Genomic DNA, 20,779 nt, shown 5'->3' with positions numbered 1-20,779 from the left:
TATGTTCAAGCAAAGAAATGGATTACGCATCGTTCATGTCATTATGACATTTTAAAAAATGAAAGAAATACGATTAATTCTAGATCCACTAATACAATTAACAAACTGAAATAATTTGTTTAGAAAAGACAAAACATTCAGATTAATACACAATATTATGAAAACAATTATAATGAATAACATGTGCATAGTTGAGGTCTAAACGTTTTTCATCTTAAGTCTATCTTTTATATTCTATTGATAAATAAAGTTAAAACACACAACTTTTAATCCCAATTTTTTTTAGATAAATGAAAAAAGTCTAAAGTTTCGAAGAAAGATTTTTACATTCTGGACTTGGCGAGTCAAACTTAACCCATGGTTTTCAGTGTGTATTCGCTGTGACAATTTTGAGTTTATTGTTAAATGTGATATGTGAAGAAGTGAAGTTGATTTTCAAAGATGAAACTAAAAAGTAAAATCAAAAATACTAAACTCCGAGGAAAATTCAAAACGGAACACCCCTAATCAAATGAATCAAATACTAAACACATAAAACGAATGGACAGCAACTGTCATATTCCTTACTTGGTAGAGGCATTTTCAAATGTTGAAAATGGTGGATTGAACCTGGGTTTACAGCGCTAGGAACAAAAACATATTCATCATAAAGAGATGGTAGACATTTCAAGGCCTCTTTGTCTCTGAAAACGGAATTTATCATGTTTTTTATATTTAGTCGATCATTCACACAGTTTTTTCAACTTATGAACGCGACGTTTTATCTGCGACCTGATAGTTCTGACCCATTCTGACAAAGTGTCCAGTTCACTTTCTTCTCGTTTAGATCATGCTCTATTTTTGTTTCTTATCGCTGTTATCTGTGTTTACGTTTATAAATCAGCAAAACGGAAATCAACCAAGATCAGATATGATTAAGGCATAACAAGAGGTTTACATGACATATTTTCTTTATTATGTAATATGAAATCATAAAATTAAAAATGGTAGCAACAATAAATGAATTTAACAAATCGCATGATAAACAAAACGTACATTTTGACATATAATTGTTTACTTCTAGATAATAAGACCGCGTTCACACTTCCTGTCTGAAAAATGTTTTTTTTTTGTACACAAGTCGTACTGTTTACGTCTTTGAAAACAAAATATCAATTGTTTAACATTTATTCAATTATATGTTCAAATTAATAGCTGTTTTTGTCTCCAGAATAAACGCGGTATTCATTTTAAATCAAAGTTATGAGTTTCAATTAAATGTGTTTCAAACTTGTTTGAGCCTCAGTGTAAGAACATCGTAAATCTAATGTGAATAAATATTAAAAATGATTTGTTAATGTATATTTCAAATAATTATATATAAAGATTCAATTATCAATGTTTAAGAATTGTAACGGCATATAAAGATAATACGTCACTCTAATAACAATCAATATATATATCTATTATTTTGAAACACAATTGACGTGTTAATATTATTATGTGATACAACAAATGAATAGAACAATACACATGACAGTGAATAATATATCTATATAGCATGTGTGTATATGTATGAAGATAATAACAGATGCAGAAACTTCTAACAAACAATCCTCTATAACAAGCAGAATTTCGAAACAATAAAATGAAATATCAGGAAATCAGGTTTTGCTTCTTCAAACGCATGGTGAGTGCCTTCATTTATCATCAGAATAACTATTATGTTTGCAGGCAATACGATAATTAATGCTTCTTTTGAGACAATCGTTAATTGGCAAAAGATTTAAAAATTGAAATAAAGCATCCAGAAATTTACAGAATATTATACAAGGACAGTAATACTTTTCTCTTAGTTGTTACGACATTTTACATTCGATTTTAATCCACTTGTTTTCTTAATAGTAAAACGGAGTTCGCAGCAAAACAATAATCCTGGTTTAACAATCAATCTCTGAGAGAATTGATTTTTTCAGATAAAATAACTGTGTGCGTTTATTTTATCCGTTCGTTGTTTAATTCAAGTTAGCAATTTGTAAGTCATAGTTGCTAGTGTATGTGAATTAACAATGCTGATTAGTTGTGAGAGGCCAATACACATATTATATGTATGAAGATCAGTGAAAAAAAAACACTTTAATATCACAGATAGTTTGAACTTCGCTAAATATTCGCATACAACGAATCACAAGAATCCCCTTTCAATAGCTCTTTGATACACTTGTAACAGTATTCATACTGATCCTGAAATATACAAAGTAAAGTTTTAAAGTTTGGTGATTGATACGTCACTATAACAAAATCGTTATATGTCTCTTTTGGCAAAAATAACTCAATTTTTCAAAAAGAGGGAACAAGAATATATCATTGGGATCTCTTCTTCGAGGCAAAAGAACTTTTTTTGAAAAGGCTTTATTGGTTCAAAATAACACAGCTTTTTAAAATTGATAATAACATTTTTTCTTTTCTAGTTGGTAACTTCCCAGTTTTGTAGGTTTTTGCCTTTGGATATCGTATGAAGTGTACGTGTTGCATACAATAAAATGTATTAACTGTTGAAGAATATCTTTTATCCGTTTGAGAGTGGTTTTACTTCAATGTGCATCATTCTTTTCTTCATATGATAGAAAAAAATCAAATATAAAAAAAAAAATGATGTTGTAGTAAAGCACGTCTGACGCAATTAACTGGAAGTCTGGTATCTTTGACGATATTTTACAACTAAAAGGTGGTAATTATTTATTATGTAGAAAGATTATTTTTGCGGTCATGTTACATAAATCTATGGTTCGAACATGTAATATATCAGATCATTTGAATTACTACGGAACACCTATTGAATTTCCTTAAGTCTTTTGTAAACGAAATAGTAATCTTGCTATGTGTCATGACTATTATAAAATGGGACGAAATCAATCACGACTTATGTATTGGAAAGGAACAACCAACAATAAATTAATAATAGGGTACACATGCTTTGAAACATCGTTTCACGTTGTGCATACGGGACGGGGATGATTGCATATGTAAACTGATTGGTTAACAAAATAAAAACTGATGTAAACAATGTTGTCTTACAGTTTTGCTGTCAATTATTATTGAGTATTATGATTCTTATCTTTGATTATCATATGCGTTGTTAACTGATTAGACTGTTCACATTGTTTTATCTTCAGTTGATAATTGATGTTAATAAACATGAAACACTTATAGATTAGTTTGCCTTCAGTAAACACTTACAAATTCCGATAGAAATTCTGGTCGCCTCGTTTGAATTTCTCTAACTACTTGGAAAATATCGATTTCTTCATCTATCTGCATGTTTTCTAAAACCAATCTCAATGCAACAAATAGTCCACTCTTACTACAGCCATCACTGAAATATTCGAATGAATTGCGAAATAACGTTTGCTTATTATTCTCATAGTTATAACGAACAATAATATATAAGTGTGATCCTCATAAAAACCTATCACGAACGACATAATTTCACATACTAGTAGTCACGCTCTTTTTTTTTTATACATTAATAATTTACTATGAAATATTGTATTAATATAACGTTGTTATTATGAATTTGTCCTACTTTTGTTTATTGTTACAATTTTCTATGTCGCAAACAGGAGTGCAACCGAATCTTGAGCCTGCTGTAATTTCAAACAATCACAGTTAGTTTATCTTCGACGGACATGTAAAGCAAACCAAATTTTAAAAGGGTTATATTAACTTCTTACTACTACAGTCCAAAACAGTTATTTTGTAATAAGTTGTTATAACCTGTAATACGGTTTATTTTAACAATGTGCACATTTCAAATCAGGTCTTCCTACTAGCAGTTTCCCGATTGTTGGTGATTATTTCATTGGTGGTCACTAAAAGTCAAGTATAGTAATAATCACGATTCGGTAAGACAACTGTAATATACATGTATTACTTCATTTGTATTTCAGGATTACATTTTCTAGTAAAATCTCAAAATGTTTATTCTAAATTTAGTCAACATTAGTTCAGCAATGTTCATACATGTATCAAGGTAACAAACACGTACGAGTGAATCGCATGAAATATGCGAGACCGGGTTTGTTGTAGAAATGTTGACATAATACCATTAACGGTACCAATTGTCCTGCACCAGATGCGCATTTCGACAATACAAGTCTTTCAGTGATGCTCGTGGCACAAATATTTGAAATCCAAAGTTTATATAACTATAATCCAAAAGGTCCAAAAAGTATAGCCAAATCCGTGAAAGGAATCAGAGCTTTTCATGAGGGAGATACATTCCCTAGTTTATAATAATTTATAACATTTTGTTACAGCAAATTTTAAAAACACAAAATATCCGTATTGTCATGCCGGTACCGAAGAACTGGCTACTGGGCTGGTGATACCCTCGGGGACTAACAGTCCACCAACAGAGGTATTGACCCAGTGGTAGTAATAACATTAACGGTACGAATTTTCCTGCACCAGAAGCGCATTTCGGCAATACATGTCTCTTCAGTGATGCTCGTGGCCAAAATATTTGAAATCCAAAGTTTATATAAAAGATGAAGAGCTATAATCCAAAAGGTCCAACAAGTATAGTCAAATCAGTGAAAGGAATCAGAGCTTTGCATGAAGGAGATATGAGGAGCACAACAATGTTAGTGAATAATGTAAGAACATGCACGGGAATGAATTCTAATAAACTGGTTCTAAATTATCTTTTTAACTTTAATACGACGAATATTGCAACTAGTAGAACAGGTATTACACTTTCTGAGTCACTTTGTAAATTCATGCCCTGTTTAATTTTAGGGTTCGCGTTGCTCTATCTATGTATTTTGAAGGTATTTGTAGTGCTGTGTGTTCCTCTGTTAATTTTTTTTCACAACCGTGCTGTTGTCTTTTTTTCGACGACTTAGGACTATGGCATTGCATTGTCCCTTGAGTACAATGTTTTTTTTTTTGTTTAAATATCTACAATTCTAGATGGTGAATTGTATGGATGTCCTTTTTATGGTATTACATGTGTGGAATAAAACAAGCAAAATCAATCTGTATATAGCTATAGCCTAGTATAAATATTTATTGATATTGAGTGTTTAGCACTATTGACCATCTTGCAGTGTCTAATTTTTTCGTGATGACGCAAAAAAAAACCCAGGAAGACACATGTTTAAACAAGTAAACTGCCACGTCTAGTACATTATCATTAAGATCGATGTGGTACGCATCTGTCATGCTCGTAGTTCTGACAATAATCCGTGATATTGACCGACTACAAATTAATGTAGATGAACTACGTCATGACAGACTCCTCGACAATAAAGACCCTGGCAATGTATAAAATTTTATAATGTACACCATTAAATTATTTAAAAGGTATTTCAAAGAACATACCTACAAACTACAGTGATAGGACCTTTTTGCGTCTCCCAGCAGTTTTGTACACGCTGCAGAAGATCTAACATATACTCTGGTGAAGATGGTGCATTACGGACAGTCCAATCCTCAGCAGTAAAAACATTGATTGAGATTTGTTCTTTATTTTTCTATAAACGTACATCCGACAAAAAAATGTGATTTTACAAACATATTCCAAATGCTTCTTTAATTCAATTCAAGATATTAAGAAGAAAAATAACATTATGATCAAACTAAGACTTACAAATGAGCAAACATATTTCAATCCTATTTTTAGGTTGTATTACAGTACAGACGTTCCAATAATTTAAAATGGCTGTAATGCAATTCTAATTCTAAGGATTTAAATCTGTAGTAGAAACAGCATCATACATATTTATAATTATTGCAGCTAAAGGACAGATAAATGGTCTTTGTTTCTTGTTAAAGGCGTACGGTGACCCATATGTGTTAATTTCTGTGTCATTCTGTCTAATGTGAATAGTTGTCTCATTGGCAATCACACCACATCCTCTTATATTTACGAATAATGTGTTTACAGTCCGAAAAGCCGTATACAAATTTTAATTTACAATTTTGAAAATGTTCATCGATCATTCTTTATACCTTTTTATGATAGTCGCAAGGAATTCTGAAACAGTGTGATTATAGAATTAATAAATACACATAGACACGATGGTACAAAGTAAGTTACTATAAACAAAATGACGTTATTTTACTCGTCTTCTTATCTTCAACCTGATTGAAAGTGATATATTTATATAAAACCTAGATCCTCTTCTTACCGTATGATTTAAAGTAAGATGAAGCTCTCCTTTTGCATTTTCCGTTTCCTTGATAATACGAAAATCATCAAACTGCAGCATTTCTTTCGTCTCTAGCCATAATGGAGCTCCCTGAAGAAATGAAACAATATCCCTTCATTATCACTTCTTAAAATAAAACCCTTCTCAAATATTTTTCTCACGTTAATTCCATTTTGGATGACACTGCTACAGGCAGGCTATTTTTATTTCTTTTCTTGCGGTATTCATACTACAGAGTAACCCTTTTGAGACGATTTATCTTGAAATTATAAAATTAATCGGAAAAAATAAGGAAATCAATCTTTCGCCAAAAGTAATCGGTTAATAGTACCGTGATTATTTTCTTTGTATATTTACCACTCGAATGTGTACATATCTGTCATAAATTAGAAGAGAGATATTTAATGAAGAGTGAATATTATCTTGATGAATATCGCTATGCATCCAAGCAAACATATGTCACTCTCCAAGGAAATGACAGGTTCAAATGCAAACGAATTTGTATAAATTTAATTCGTCGTGGATGCACCATTTAAATGATTACAAACTAAAATAGATTAGACAAAGATGTCTCTCTTAAAATTAATATATTGCTAAATACTTGATGTACTCCGATTTAAGATAGACAATTCTCACCTCATTACCGGGATCCAATAAAACAATTATTCTGGAACTGTGATCATATATCATTGTCCAAAAATCAATTACAGTTTCCACAAGTGGGCACTGTGTTACGAACATTTTACTATCAACTGCATAGCCCTGTGATAAAAGAGAAGAACTATGCATCAGGAGAAAACACATATTATTATATAAGCAATTTTAAATTATCAAGAAAGATGAATACACTTTAAAACATTTATCTCATCAAATGTTGTTATACATTATGCATACATCATTAATCATACCGTTTGATAATGACAAAAAACGACATATACGGGGTGAATAACACACTGTGTAATAACGCATTTATATTACCGACTATCTTAACATTTGGACTATGAGTAATACGTGATCAAGTACTCAATTAAATATTCCAAGTATACATTAAACAAATGCTAACAATACAAATGTGTTATCTTATAACTTGTTTTCTGTATTCATGCACGAAATAATTTATCATTGATTTCTTTGCATTTTTTCTGTGCGAAGCGTTTCAAATGTTCCTTGAACGCCAATGATGTTGTTTTTAGAAAAGTAGGCGACACGGCTACTAACCGTGTATTTCAATAAATACGCCAACCTACCAAACATTAAATTAACACGATATCAACGAATTCACTTTTAACCACTGAAACTCCTAGACTTGTATAGGAGGTCAGATAAAAAAATAAAGAGCTCGAAAAATTGCAAACGCCTTTAATGTTACTTATAATTTACAATATTTTACAGGCAGGATACCCGTTTGAACTGTTTGATAGTTTTCCCTTATAGTAATGAAATTGTTTTTACAACCAAAATATGAGCTCTGAGCTCTGGTAGAAACAAATTTGTAACTGTTTCGCCAGTGATGGATGTTCCGTGCCGTATTTAAATACATGTAGATACAAAATGGATTCTCCGATTACAATAATCAACAGAATTATCAAGCGATTTTAATCCATACGTTTTTATTGTGAAATATATAGCCTTATATTCACAAAAATGTTAAGCATCGAAATGGTATTTTTGAGTCGAACAGTGGTGAACTTAATTATTTGAATTTAAATGGAAAGCTACAACCCAAACAAAAACATACAATAAAACCAACAATGAACTTTTAATTTAGTAGATAGATGGAGCACAAACATTTACTCACTAGAATTATCACGGCATTGATGTAGTCACTTCTGGTTTTACCATAAGACATCAAATAAGGCCTATATCTGTCATCTACAACACATATTTATGTAGAGAGCATAAACTAAATACTTAGTAGATGATTGCATTGCAAGTTTTACACCACAGCTCACAGATTTGCAAACCATTATCCCATATTTTGTATTGATACGTTGGTTGGTTTTAATATCTAAAGGTCACTGGATTTATATCATATTTTCTTTTATTTAGAATACTACTGTTAGTTACATACACTTAAAGAGCCTGATATTGTCAATTAAAAACAGACAAGAAGTAAGCGAAAGTAACGTTAAATCTCACAGTATTAGTTTTGACGTTTTGCATGATGTCAATAAATACAGTACAAAAAATGCATAGCTGAAAGCAATAATTATGTATCGATGTTCAAATCTCTTAAATTGGTTATGAAGACACCAACCAAAGTCACAATACAGTTACGGAATTCGCATGAACTAATCAAATAGCGAGACTAGGTGTGTCAACAAGGTAGGATTCACGTGCTATGAATTCATCACCCGGCATGCGAATTCACACTGACTCAAACATCGGGATAGGCCATAATCGTTAAAATTACAGATCACACGTCAATATGTTTATCTGAAGTTCTAAGACATGCAGTGAAAATATGTCGCTAATGATTTGAAATACCGACGAATCGTATCGTTGTTGTTGTTGTTGTTGTTGTTGTTGTTGAACAATTCGTAATGGTGACCGTTAAACTTGTGCAGGGTCGACTTACAGTCGTTTCTTCTCGAACTCTGTCAGAGCAGTTTTTTTGTTTGCGTACGAAGCCCAACGAGTCAGACGTTTAAACTAAAATATGTAAACGCCATACGATGGAGTAGAAGGTTTGATTTGTTTAGACAGTTGACGTTTGGAAAGCCAAATCCATGTGCACGTGATTTAACAGTGCACTGAAATCAGAACGTGAAACGTGGTAGTATGTAAGATAGGATTTATTAAATGCCAGTATTATTTTACTTTTAAACCAACATATATGTGATGCAGGATATTTTTGATTAGTTGTTTTGGAAGCATTATTTTCAAAAAAGGTCTTGGTATGCAATTAAAAAAAGTGATGTTTCCTGATTGAAGAAACCCAACGGCGAATAGCCAGATTTAAAGAAACATACTTCCACACACTTTCTTGTCTTCAGATTTCTGTTTTGTGTATCCTTTTACCGATTAATTTGCATTTTCCTTACTCCTATTTACCATTTATACTTACATGGGGTATTTAAACGTAAACGCGATTATTAAACATGATACTTATGATAAAACCAGCATTTACAGTTCATTAACAGAAATGTGGAAATTACTTACGTGCAAGAACAGTAGTTGAAGAGTTCTTTGATTTGTTTTCTTTAGCATTTGAAGCAGAAAACTTATCAGAAGAATACGATGGTCGCAGCGTTCGTAATCTCTAAAGTTCAGAAATAAGAAAATGTAAAATTAATGAGCTGTAGAGCGATTGCAAATGAGACAGGTATCAGCTAAAAACCAACACAGTAAGGAAAATGAATATATTTGCATCTATGTCGGTCATTTAATTTGCATCTGTAATTGGCAAAATCTCACACATTGCTCTGATTTTCATTCTGACAATGAACTAAAATGTGTATGTCTTCAAAGTAAGGAAAAATGAATATATTCACATCTATATCGATCATTTAATTTGCATCAGTAATTGGCAAAACCTCACACATTGATTTGATTTTCATTATGACAATGCACTAAAATGTGTGTGTCTTCCAAAAAGCACATACAGAGTCTATTTTCTACCTCAGGCATAGAATACCTTAGCTGTGTTTGGCAAAACATTTAGGAATTTTGGTCCTCAATGCTCTTTTTTTTATTCGAGCGTCACTGATGTGTCTTTTGTAGACGAAACGCGCGTCTGGCGTATCGACTAAATTTAGTCCTGGTATCTATGATGAGTTTATTTAATGATAGAGTTTTAGTAAATTAAATGATATTGCAAATTACTGTCTTCAGATGAAATAGACAACGAAAGTTTCATTGAAATCATAAAGTGCCCTACGTAATTGTTTTATAAATAATATTCTGTTCAATGTTCCAAAATTACTGGAATATATGGTAATAAGTCCACACCTTCAAAAGTTATAAACAAATGAAATATAAACAATTACTGCTTGTGAATTATTACCGGTTTGAACAAAAATATCACAGATGTTAGGGTTTTTTTATTGAACAAATACATCAAAAATACCGAATAAATTCTATAAAGAAGACGCAGTGATGTAGAAATCCCGATATATTAGATACTTGTATGCTCTGATGTTCAACAACACTTTTGGTGCGAAATTTGATATTTAAATATTACCTGGATCGTAAATGACAAAAACAGAAAACCAAAAAAGAATAGTTTCATAAAAAAAATTGAAATAAAAGTTTTACAACCAAACACAAAAACATAGGCAACAATATCTGCAATGAGACATTCTTCATTAAATAAATAGTTTGTAGACATGTAAAGAAGGTATAACCAGCCTGAAAAAACCTCGACTTTCTTGCAAGTGTCTGTTTGTTACCCCGATTTTGTATTTTGTTCATAGATTTATGAGTTTTGAACAGCGGTATACTACTGTCACCTTTATTTATCTAATATGAATTATAACACGCGAACAATTACATTAAAGATGTGCAAAGTGTAGTACCTGGAACTCTTTTCTGTATATTGTTTGATTTTTTGTCTTGTTCTCTTGCTTTTGTATGTATTCACAGAAATCGTTCTTTTGAATTGACGTATCTGGAACAGTGAATAACTCCAGCAGTGCTTCAAACACGATCGCATATTGCTCCTACAAAATAAAAATATAATGTAACAGTTTACGCAAATAAGTGTATTTATTCTATTTACTCCTACACGATAAACCGGTATCGACACTAAACAAAACTAGTTCAGTATACCGCCAAAAGATATTTTATTTAAGTCACACCTAAAAGCTATATTTATTATAATCCACGAATGATTCATATAATTGACACACAAATATAACTAAAAGCAACTAGAACACTGTACGATATAGTGACATAGATAACTCTCCAAAGAATACTTAAACATAATGTGACCCAAGTGCACGGATGCCACATCCACAATATCATGTTCTATGTTCAGTAGACCATGAAAATATATCATAGGGAACATGTGTACTAAGTTTCAAGTTGATTGGACCTCAACTTCATCAAAAACTACCTCTACAAAAAAACTGTAACTAAAACTTTAACCTGAAGAGGGACGAACGGACGAACGGATGGACGAACGGAAGAGCAGACGAACGGACAGATAGACGGATGCACAGACCAGAAAATATAATGTCCATAAATGGGACATAAAAACTGCTCAGATAACCATTTGCTGACTCTGTCAGGCCAATTTGTATGGTGTACACGTGTCTTGAGCAGTGATATATGTACATGTAAATGCTCTTTTTTTCGGACGTTGGAAAGTTCCGGGCGGATTGATGAAGTTGAGGTCCAATGAGGACAGTCATTTTCGGTTCCACGCTGTCAAGTTGGCATTTTGAACATCATTATGATAAAACTGAGATAATTATCCATTTCCCCCAAGTCTTGATTTTTTCAGCTGGCTAAAATTCTATTATCGTATGTGTGTTCCTTTTAGTAAAACAAAGTGTATGAATTATTCCATTCTATCACATTTTATGCACAACTATTATTTAAATATCATAAATTAGATTTTTCATGCATAAAGGATACTTTAACTAAATTTTAACTGTTTTCAGAGAGACTGTATAGCGGCTGTACATGTAATGTAAATATATTTGATATTTTCGTTCATTACAAATGTATCTTACATGTGTTTGAATCATATTCATTCTGTCTTTCCTCATCATCTGAACATACTCCATAATATCAACATAACCAACTTTCTTGCCATGCTCATAAAGGGCATCGACAGCTATGAATGTTCCTGTCCTTCCAACACCAGCACTAAAATATATAGGTTAGATATCAATAATGATAGCCAGAATTATACCATACTTATTTACTTTTAAAAGTCAACAAACTCTCAATTTGAATCTGATGTTTTCCATTTATGGTCCTGTTGAGAAAAAAGAAGTTTAAACAAATTAAAGTCGTCAATAAACATACTTCTATCAAAGAGTTTTTACAACCACTATGACGACTGCTTGGAAAAAACAAGTTTTGAAATTTATATAACGGCTGACTGTATATCATAAATACCCCAATCCATAAAGAGGACAGTATTTGATATCAGCGTTGAATTTGATTATCTTGTGGGTGATCTGAAGGAAAAGGAATGGGAGAATCCAAAGGACGAAATATATACCCACACACTTCCATGTTGGTACAAGATGATTTACATGTACAAAATAACGCGTATAATCCCAATGCTATTTGACCGGAACTGATTCTTATTTCTCATAAATGCAAACAAAAAATTCCTCCATATAGTGCTTTTTTCATACATGTCAGTATGTAAATATATAGTAATATTTGTATTTGTAGTTTCTGATTAAGACAACTGCATTTATATACCATTGTGATATTACTTTTAATTGTTTATACTTGTATTTATACATTACACATTCCGTAATGAAATAATATTAGTGTTTGTGAAATTACTTAGAGAAATAACTCCATACTGTTTATTTCATTTCCATCTACTCTTAGGGTTAATGTATAATAACAATTGTAAATGAGGTGTACAAAAACAAAAACAAATAAAAGTACATAAAAACATTGTAATAGCTACATAGTTCAACCTGAGATGGTTTTGGTATAATTTTAAGGTTGTTTTTGGTCATATAGCTCTTCAATTGTTTCAGGTCTAATACATCAATGACTTTCAAATATTCGGCTTTAAGCTTTCTAAAGATTGTATATCCAGGAAGGCTCTTGCAACGCAAAACATGAATAAAGTGTTATTTTCACTTTTTATTGAATACACGTACCTGCAGTGCACAACCAATGGTCCACTCATATCCTGTTTGTCACATCTGACTTTTCTGTAAAATTTTACCAGTTTGATGCTATCTGGAACACCATGGTCCGGCCATTGTGTAAAATGGAAATGATGAACCATCCGTTCTTCCTTATTCTTAAAATAGATAGGTATTATATTCTTTAAACAAGCTCTTGATTTATAAAGGGATTGTGTACTTCCTTCGTTTATTAATTACTTCTATCCTATTAAATTTGAGTAACTGTAACATTACAACTAAGGCAGCAATTCATTTTTCGGTTAACTATCGTTTATCAACGGTATCAATATCTTGTAATGCGCTTCGGACGCATAAAATATATAACGTGTTGTTTTCAACTTTTTGCACATCTTATGTGTATTAATTTTTCATTGATACTCTCAATATAGGACAGGAATTATAACAGTGCATGTTTTTTGAAAGACATTTTTAACAAACTTTAAGTCATCTGAAAGTGTTTGAATGTTACATTTTTACAGTTGAATTTCTAAATAAACATCATTAAGTTTTAACTATTTCTACAACTTAAAAATGTGCAATATAAAAATACTATTTTCTACAAATTCAAATCAGACATTTACCGATATTTGTATTATTATAGTTATCAAAAGTACCAGGATTATAATTTAGTACGCCAGACGCGCGTTTTGTCTACAGAAGACTCATCAGTGACGCTCATATCAAAATATTTGTAAGCCAAACAAGTACAAAGGTGAAGAGCTTTGAGGATCCAAAATTCCAAAAAGTTGTGCCAAATACGGCTAAGGTAATCTATGCCTGGGGTAAGACAATCCTTAGTTTTACGAAAAATTCAAAGTTTTGAAAACAGGAAATTCATAAAAATGACCACATTATTGATATTCATGTCAACACCGCGGTGTTGACTACTAGGCTATTTTGTAGACTCAATCTTTACTGGTTTGTTGCTTAATTGAAAGCATTTATACATTGACACTTAATATATTTTGAAGTTAACTGGTAGTTAATGTATAAGAGTTACCGTTTTATTGTGTAGTATGATCAGTCGGTACACATAAACTGTGTGCTGTATCTCTTCTTTCATTGTAAGTTTATAATTGTCTACTAACAACGGTCTATTGATGTTTTGAGGCCAGTATTGTTCACATTTTTTCTGAAATTTGGAAATTTCTAATTAAACGTGAAAGATATGACATGTATTATACATCATATACGTACTACACATCTACTTATGTCTTCAGACAGATACATCATACATATTAATTATATAATGTAAATAATATATTTCTAATTAGACAACGTGAATGTATCGAATGACCGTACTCTTTGTGGATTGATCAGCCGAAAAATAATCTAACGTTGCTGCATCGTTATGATTACATTATTTGTTACGACATTGCAAAATGATTTATTATCAGCGTAAACTCATAAACTTAAAATAAGCAATGACTGCTTTAATAACGCAATACAAGGTGGTTACATATATGTGTCTGTTAAACAGACAATACATGGACTACATTTGAATGAATTATATCAAATCTTGTAACACAATCAATCTTAAACATATTCAGCTTAACCATAACTTAAATAACTAAATTCGCTCATACACTGATGTGTGAGTCACACCAATCACAAACACTTGTTCCAAAATTTGTTTTAGTGAGTTATTGTGGTGTGTTGTTTCATCACAGTTCAAGGATAGGGGCGGTTGGACGCCCACCAAACATGTTAAACCGGCAACATTCTGTATGTATGTGCCTATCCCAAGTCAGGAACTTGCGATTCATTGGTTGTCGTTTGTTGCTGAGTTACATATTTGTGTTCGTTCTTTATTTTGTCGGTTAAGTTTCTCGTTTGAATTGGTGTACATTTGACATTTCGGGGCCTTTGATAGCAGACTAGGCGGTATGGGTTTTGCTCATCGTTGAATGCCTTACAGTGACCTATAGTTGTTAATTTCTGTGTAATCTGGTATCATGTGAAGAGTTGTCTCATTGGCAATCATACCACATCTTCTTTTTTTAAATTCTGAAGAATAAAATCAACAAAAACCAATCTTGCAAAATTAAACATAAAACCAACCTAATAAGACATTTAGAACTCTTTCCTCTTTGTTCAGTTATATAAAATATTATTCTATTTTATGTAAAGTCAATTTGACATGACTGTTCAAATTGATACATATATTATCTAAAATTACCTGAAATCAGAATTTATTAAACATTTACATACCCTTCTTTCCTCTTCTAGTTTCGTTACCGTCACTATTTTGCCAACTTTTTCCTGCCAGATCATGTGCCAGAAATCTCTAAGGGTGTTCTTTTTTGGACCTTAAGCATGATAGAAATATAATTATAATACTAAACCAGCTGATATTAATTACAATATTCTATCGATGTGTTAAAACATGTTGAAGTGCAGTTTTTAAGAGATATTCTAATATGACGATCTATTATCGTTAACCAATATAATCATAATATATCTACCTTATGCGCAAACGCAGTAATACACATAAACGGCTCTTCCGCGTTGCGACCAACTTATTGATACTGCCAGATATTCTCAATTTTCGACATCAAAACCTCCAGTTTACGAAGATAAAGATTCAGATACAATATATGTATCTCTATTGAACAATAAAATAAACAAATCACTACATTTCAATTTATTTTTCATGGTAAAATTTCATAAAACGAAAATTCCGCGAAATGATCTTATTGTCTTGACATGGCAACGAAGTGTAAATACCGGGCGTTTTAAAGCTTCTTGTAAGCATCAGACGAATAAAAGTACATTGGAAGAAAATGTATAAGTGAAAAATGCGATCAAAAAAGAATAATCAATGATTTATATACTAATATTATCAAAATGGGGTTAAACGGAACAGCCAAAGAACAGTACTGTATGTTTGGGGCTATCTGAAAACACAATTACCGTATTTGTCCTATTAGAATCGAAATATTTCATGGCAGCCTTATATTTGTTTTAATTTAATCATGGGTTTGTCTATCGCTCACGGTAGAATAATCGAATAGAAATGCCCTACCCATGGTTAAATGTTAAAACAAATCTACGGCTGCCATAAATTATTTCTTAAGGATTAACTTAGGTGAGGGATTGTGAAATTCAAAAAATCAAGAATTTAAAATTGATACAATTAGTCAAAAGAGTATTGGTTTAGAATCAAAATAAGCAAAAAAATGTAATAGGTCATGGACCTCTTTTTTGAGGTATTTGATATTTAAAAAACGGCAGGAAAAGGTTGACTCGGACTTTTACCTTATATTTGCATTCGAATTATTTGGGTCTCTAATCAAAAGAAAGAAAATCAACAATCTGCTATAATTTTGGTATGACGTTTTATGAGCTATTTCATCTTGTATGAAAAAATAAATGGGTTTTATGGGGCAATATATATAACCTTGTATTGTATTGAAAAACACCAAGGAGTCCGAATATTTGACACAAATCTAAAATCACACCTAAGTACATCCTTAAGATGATGAATGCTATTATCTGATTTTAATGAATTATTTAATCATTTATTATAATGGAAAATACTAAGGCTTTTTTTACCTCAGGCATAGATTACCTTAGCTGTATTTGGCAAAACATTTAGGAATTTTGGTTCTCAATGCTCTTCAACTTTGTACTTTATTTGACCTTTTTAACTTTTTTGGATTCGAGCGTCACTGATGAGTCTTTTGTAGACGAAATGCGCGTCTGGCGTATATATTAAATTTAGTCCTGGTATCTATGATGAGTTTATTTGCTAGATAAATATTGCTTCAACAAACCTTGTGATGCTATGTATGCGTTTTCTTTGTCATAACTCTGAAATGAAATGAGCAAAATATTAATAATACAATTGTCTTTATATTAATATCTGTTTTATTCGTAACCATTTAATTATTTTCTAGCATAAAAGTTTCAATTTGCATCTGGTATGACTAATAATATATTGCGAGTTCTGTACCTATGTTTGACAGTTCTTAGAGATAGAATGATGTTTGTGTATTCACAGTGTTCCATTTGTATTATAAAGAAAGTTACTAAAAAAGGAAGAAATAAAAACAATTCACGTTTAAACCTTACGTCAATATAACTAGCATTTATATAATCGTGTTTGGTATTTCCTGTCAATACAATCCTTGAATGGTCATCTGAAAGAAATAATATAAAACTTCTAAAAACTGTTGTATATATATAAATACTAATTTAACTTCTTGGTATTGCTTTAAACGAGTTACAAAAACTTATTAAGCTGATATTATAAATAAATGTAGAGCTATATACGATAAACGAATTTTATTGTCACAACTTATATCTATGTTTAGTTTTTCTGATTTGGTATTACACAATGATAATTTATGAATAACAACTATAATTGCTTGTTATATATTGATGTTTTGCTAAAACAAATACATATTGGATAATTTCATGATGAGTGAAAATTAAAAAAATCTTAAAAACAATGCATACATGGCCAAGTTCTCAGGAATCGATTTTTCAGTTTGTTTTCCTCTTTTGAACCCTCGTCGTGTGCATGAACTAACCCTTTTGGTAAAATCTGTAACGATTGAGATAAAAACAAAATAAGAATATGATCATGATAATATAATAGACAAATGTTTACAAGTATTCAAAAACAAAAAGAACCAAAACATTGCTCAGTAGATGTTGCATTATAAATAACGAGAACACAATCTAAGAAAATAGTTTTTCGGAGGGAAAATGTTTCAAAACATTCAGTTAAGAGATATAGACCAGGAATTTGCAAATTTCTACGAATGCTAGCAAATATTACTGATTGTATAACATTTAACTTCTGTATTATCTTTATATAATTTACCTTGTATTCATTGTTAAAACCTTCGTCCTTTCTTTTCTCGTTGATAACATTCCTTAGGTCTGATATTGGTATTTTGTATTTAGTTTGTCTAGAAACTTCATTAGTGTATAAATCTCTTTCATCTTCCTCTTCATATTCCTCTTCCTCTGGTAATTGATCATTTTCTTCACTATCTCTGATGTTACTTGCGTGTTGGCCAGTCACAGAAACATGAACATCTTCTATTGATGTTTTAATACCCATATTTGCATATCCTTCTTCCTTGTTTTCAATAATCTCATGATCTAAAAAAAAAACAACACTTTATTACGTTACTGTTCATATTTTGAACATTATTTTAAATCTGATTATTTTTCATTTAGAAAAGAAGAGATTTGTATAAAACAGAGCAATACTGTCTAGTAGTTAAACGAAACAAGTTATTCAATAGAAGGCCCAGATCACATATAAGATTGAGATACATTTTTTGAATGTTGAAACACAATGAAAATTAAATCCAATTATTGTGTACTCACTAAAATACGTGTTTCCTTTTGATCGCCTAAGTGATTCACTATTACTCAAATATTTATCCTGTGGCGAAGCTGACCTCCGTCTGAAAATAGTAAAAACATTTTGTAAACTAAAAAAATTACACTGTATTGTTTCTATAATGCTCGTTTGAAAATACAACGCTGTAACAATTATTGATTCTATTATGCTAGTTTAACAGGATTGACTGCTGAAATGATAATAAATAATACTCCCTAAAATACTTTTATAAGATGGCGTCTTGATATGCACAGCTACATAGTATGTGTACATTATCTACATAGTTTGATAGAATTAAGTTGTGTGGTTTCAGAGGAGTTGCAATGACAAACTCTTGCAGTATTATATTCAGGCCAAAATTATAAGTTCAAAGGGAATTACTTCTAAAAAGAAAATATTATCATAATTTCCTGTCGATATGCTCATCTTTATAGTACAATCTAAATAGTCTCGTAAAATTCTGATGTGCAATTTCAGAGAAGTTGAGATAACAAGAATAGGACAGACTGTCGGACGGACCGACTGATAGACTGACGGACTGACAGACGGACGGACGAGGCAAAAACATAATATTCTATAAAACATTGTTCCGGAGGGGGTGAACTTAAGACATACTAGCTAGTTTAACGACGTTCAAATCTTATAAACATGTCCTAAGCCGCAACATATTACAAAAACAAAACATGTGTAGATAAAACACGCCTTTAAAAATGTACAGACGAATTATGGCTACGATTGTGGTTAAAATCGAAACATGTTTAAATATGAAGTGAAGTAAAGTGTTCCTGATATAATCATAATACATAATATGTCATGTTTCTGAAATTGTTATAGGTTGTACTTCTGTAAATATAAACAATGCAATACCTCATATGAACTCCCTTTACGGCTAAAAATAATTTAATCGAAGGTCAAAAGTAGGGCTGTGCGGCAAATTTTCAACATTTATATACCCCGAATTTCTAATAGTTTAAACTGATACTAACATGATGTACTACCCCTCCCTTCACGCTGGGTCTTACTCATAATTCAATTAAATTTTTACCGGAACTATGTGTTTTTATTTAATGACATTCCCAAGTTATGTCTCTAATAGGTGAAACATAGAGATCGTACTTTGGAACCAGTGTGTAAACAAAACAAATTATCAATAGCTGCATTTACAAAGTGCAACATATAGCTTACATTAATATTGATAAAAAAATCATGGTAATAATTGGTTTACATGAGATATACAGCAACGGAGAAAGAGACAAAAATACAAATGAGTATCTAAATCTAAAATTTGAACTTGTGAATTGATTTTACCTGTAGATAATAACAGCGAGTACAACTAATATAATGATTATAACGACACCACTAATACTTCCTCCAATAGCTGGACCAGGACTTGATGGCGACTTCTGGTTGTCTATAAGACGAATTTTACTTTTATACATGTATTATAGTTTTTAAAATAATGTGTCAACATGAAATAAAAAAAACATCAGCTTAAGATTAAACCTACCTCTATCAGTGATCGTGAGAACCCCGCTTAGGCTGTAGCAGCAATATTTGTCATTTACCTTTCCTTTATGTATTTGTACCTATATCTGTTTTAATATAAGACGACTTATTTTTGTACTGATATTGAAGCCTACTAAGATCTCCGATATATTATCTTTTTATCACTATATCAATGTTTTGGGAATATATGATTTTGTTTCTATTAAGACACATATCCTTTGTAGAACACGGTTTTAACCACATGTATTTTAGTAATGCATAGATTCTCCTCTGTATAATAAATAATTAGAAAGCTTGGAAACAACTGTATCGCTTTTACCAAACACGAGTTCCAATATTAAGTATTTGTATTATTGGTTCGTGTAATCTATCTTTATACTATCATAGCAAAATGTATATACATGTCAATTTTTATGCATTTCTGTCTTGGTGATAACTTGTTACTGCGATTATCGTGTAACAAAGAAGAAATTTGGTTGGTTTTGTAACCAAAATATATAAGACTTAATTCCCATGAATTGGTTTCAGTGTTAGTAGTAAAATTCAGAAACTTATTTAAGTTTTTAACCATTTTAATATTTCTTTAGTACATTTTGATTCTTTTTGACATATTTTTCGCTCAATCAAAATGTTAGTTAGTGCTACATGTGTACTGCACTTGACAAATTTTATCGTTCCACAAACTTTTCATCGACTATCATTTGTAAACAAAAATGACTGAATTTGTAGCTGAAAGACAACCTATGTAATTGGTGTTCCAATTTTTGCCGTTTGCATTTTTTCTGAGTTGAATCTATCAAAATGTATCCATTAAAAGGCATCATATCTCTGCAAAATATTCAGAAATTATCCATAAAATTGTTAGATATGTAAAACAAAAGTAAGAT

At 31.2% G+C, this 20,779-nt stretch overlaps 1 protein-coding gene across 2 annotated transcripts in view; it reads right to left on the bottom strand.

Annotated features, from left to right (window-relative positions):
• Positions 1-932: 932 nt before the first annotated feature.
• The window catches only part of LOC139487887 (receptor-type tyrosine-protein phosphatase kappa-like), a 149,494-nt gene continuing 129,647 nt past the window's right edge, over positions 933-20,779 (bottom strand). For both annotated transcript variants that reach the window (XM_071273066.1, XM_071273055.1), the window contains exons 13-30: positions 19,695-19,797; positions 18,371-18,450; positions 17,856-18,139; positions 17,486-17,573; positions 17,099-17,166; positions 16,801-16,837; positions 15,236-15,333; positions 14,025-14,156; positions 12,995-13,140; positions 11,873-12,008; positions 10,712-10,855; positions 9,357-9,456; positions 7,993-8,066; positions 6,831-6,956; positions 6,174-6,284; positions 5,365-5,516; positions 3,220-3,355; positions 933-2,223 (exon numbers count right to left, since the gene is read on the bottom strand). In XM_071273066.1, the coding sequence (XP_071129167.1) occupies positions 2,143-2,223; positions 3,220-3,355; positions 5,365-5,516; positions 6,174-6,284; positions 6,831-6,956; positions 7,993-8,066; positions 9,357-9,456; positions 10,712-10,855; positions 11,873-12,008; positions 12,995-13,140; positions 14,025-14,156; positions 15,236-15,333; positions 16,801-16,837; positions 17,099-17,166; positions 17,486-17,573; positions 17,856-18,139; positions 18,371-18,450; positions 19,695-19,797 (2,096 nt within the window). In that variant the 3' untranslated portion in view covers positions 933-2,142. The remainder of the gene's footprint in view (positions 2,224-3,219; positions 3,356-5,364; positions 5,517-6,173; positions 6,285-6,830; positions 6,957-7,992; positions 8,067-9,356; positions 9,457-10,711; positions 10,856-11,872; positions 12,009-12,994; positions 13,141-14,024; positions 14,157-15,235; positions 15,334-16,800; positions 16,838-17,098; positions 17,167-17,485; positions 17,574-17,855; positions 18,140-18,370; positions 18,451-19,694; positions 19,798-20,779) is intronic.

The sequence above is a fragment of the Mytilus edulis genome, chromosome 1 (assembly GCF_963676685.1).
Source record: "Mytilus edulis chromosome 1, xbMytEdul2.2, whole genome shotgun sequence".
In the NCBI taxonomy this organism is placed as follows: domain Eukaryota; kingdom Metazoa; phylum Mollusca; class Bivalvia; order Mytilida; family Mytilidae; genus Mytilus; species Mytilus edulis.
Note: the sequence above shows the minus strand (reverse complement) of the source record. Positions and strands in the feature narration are given on the sequence as shown.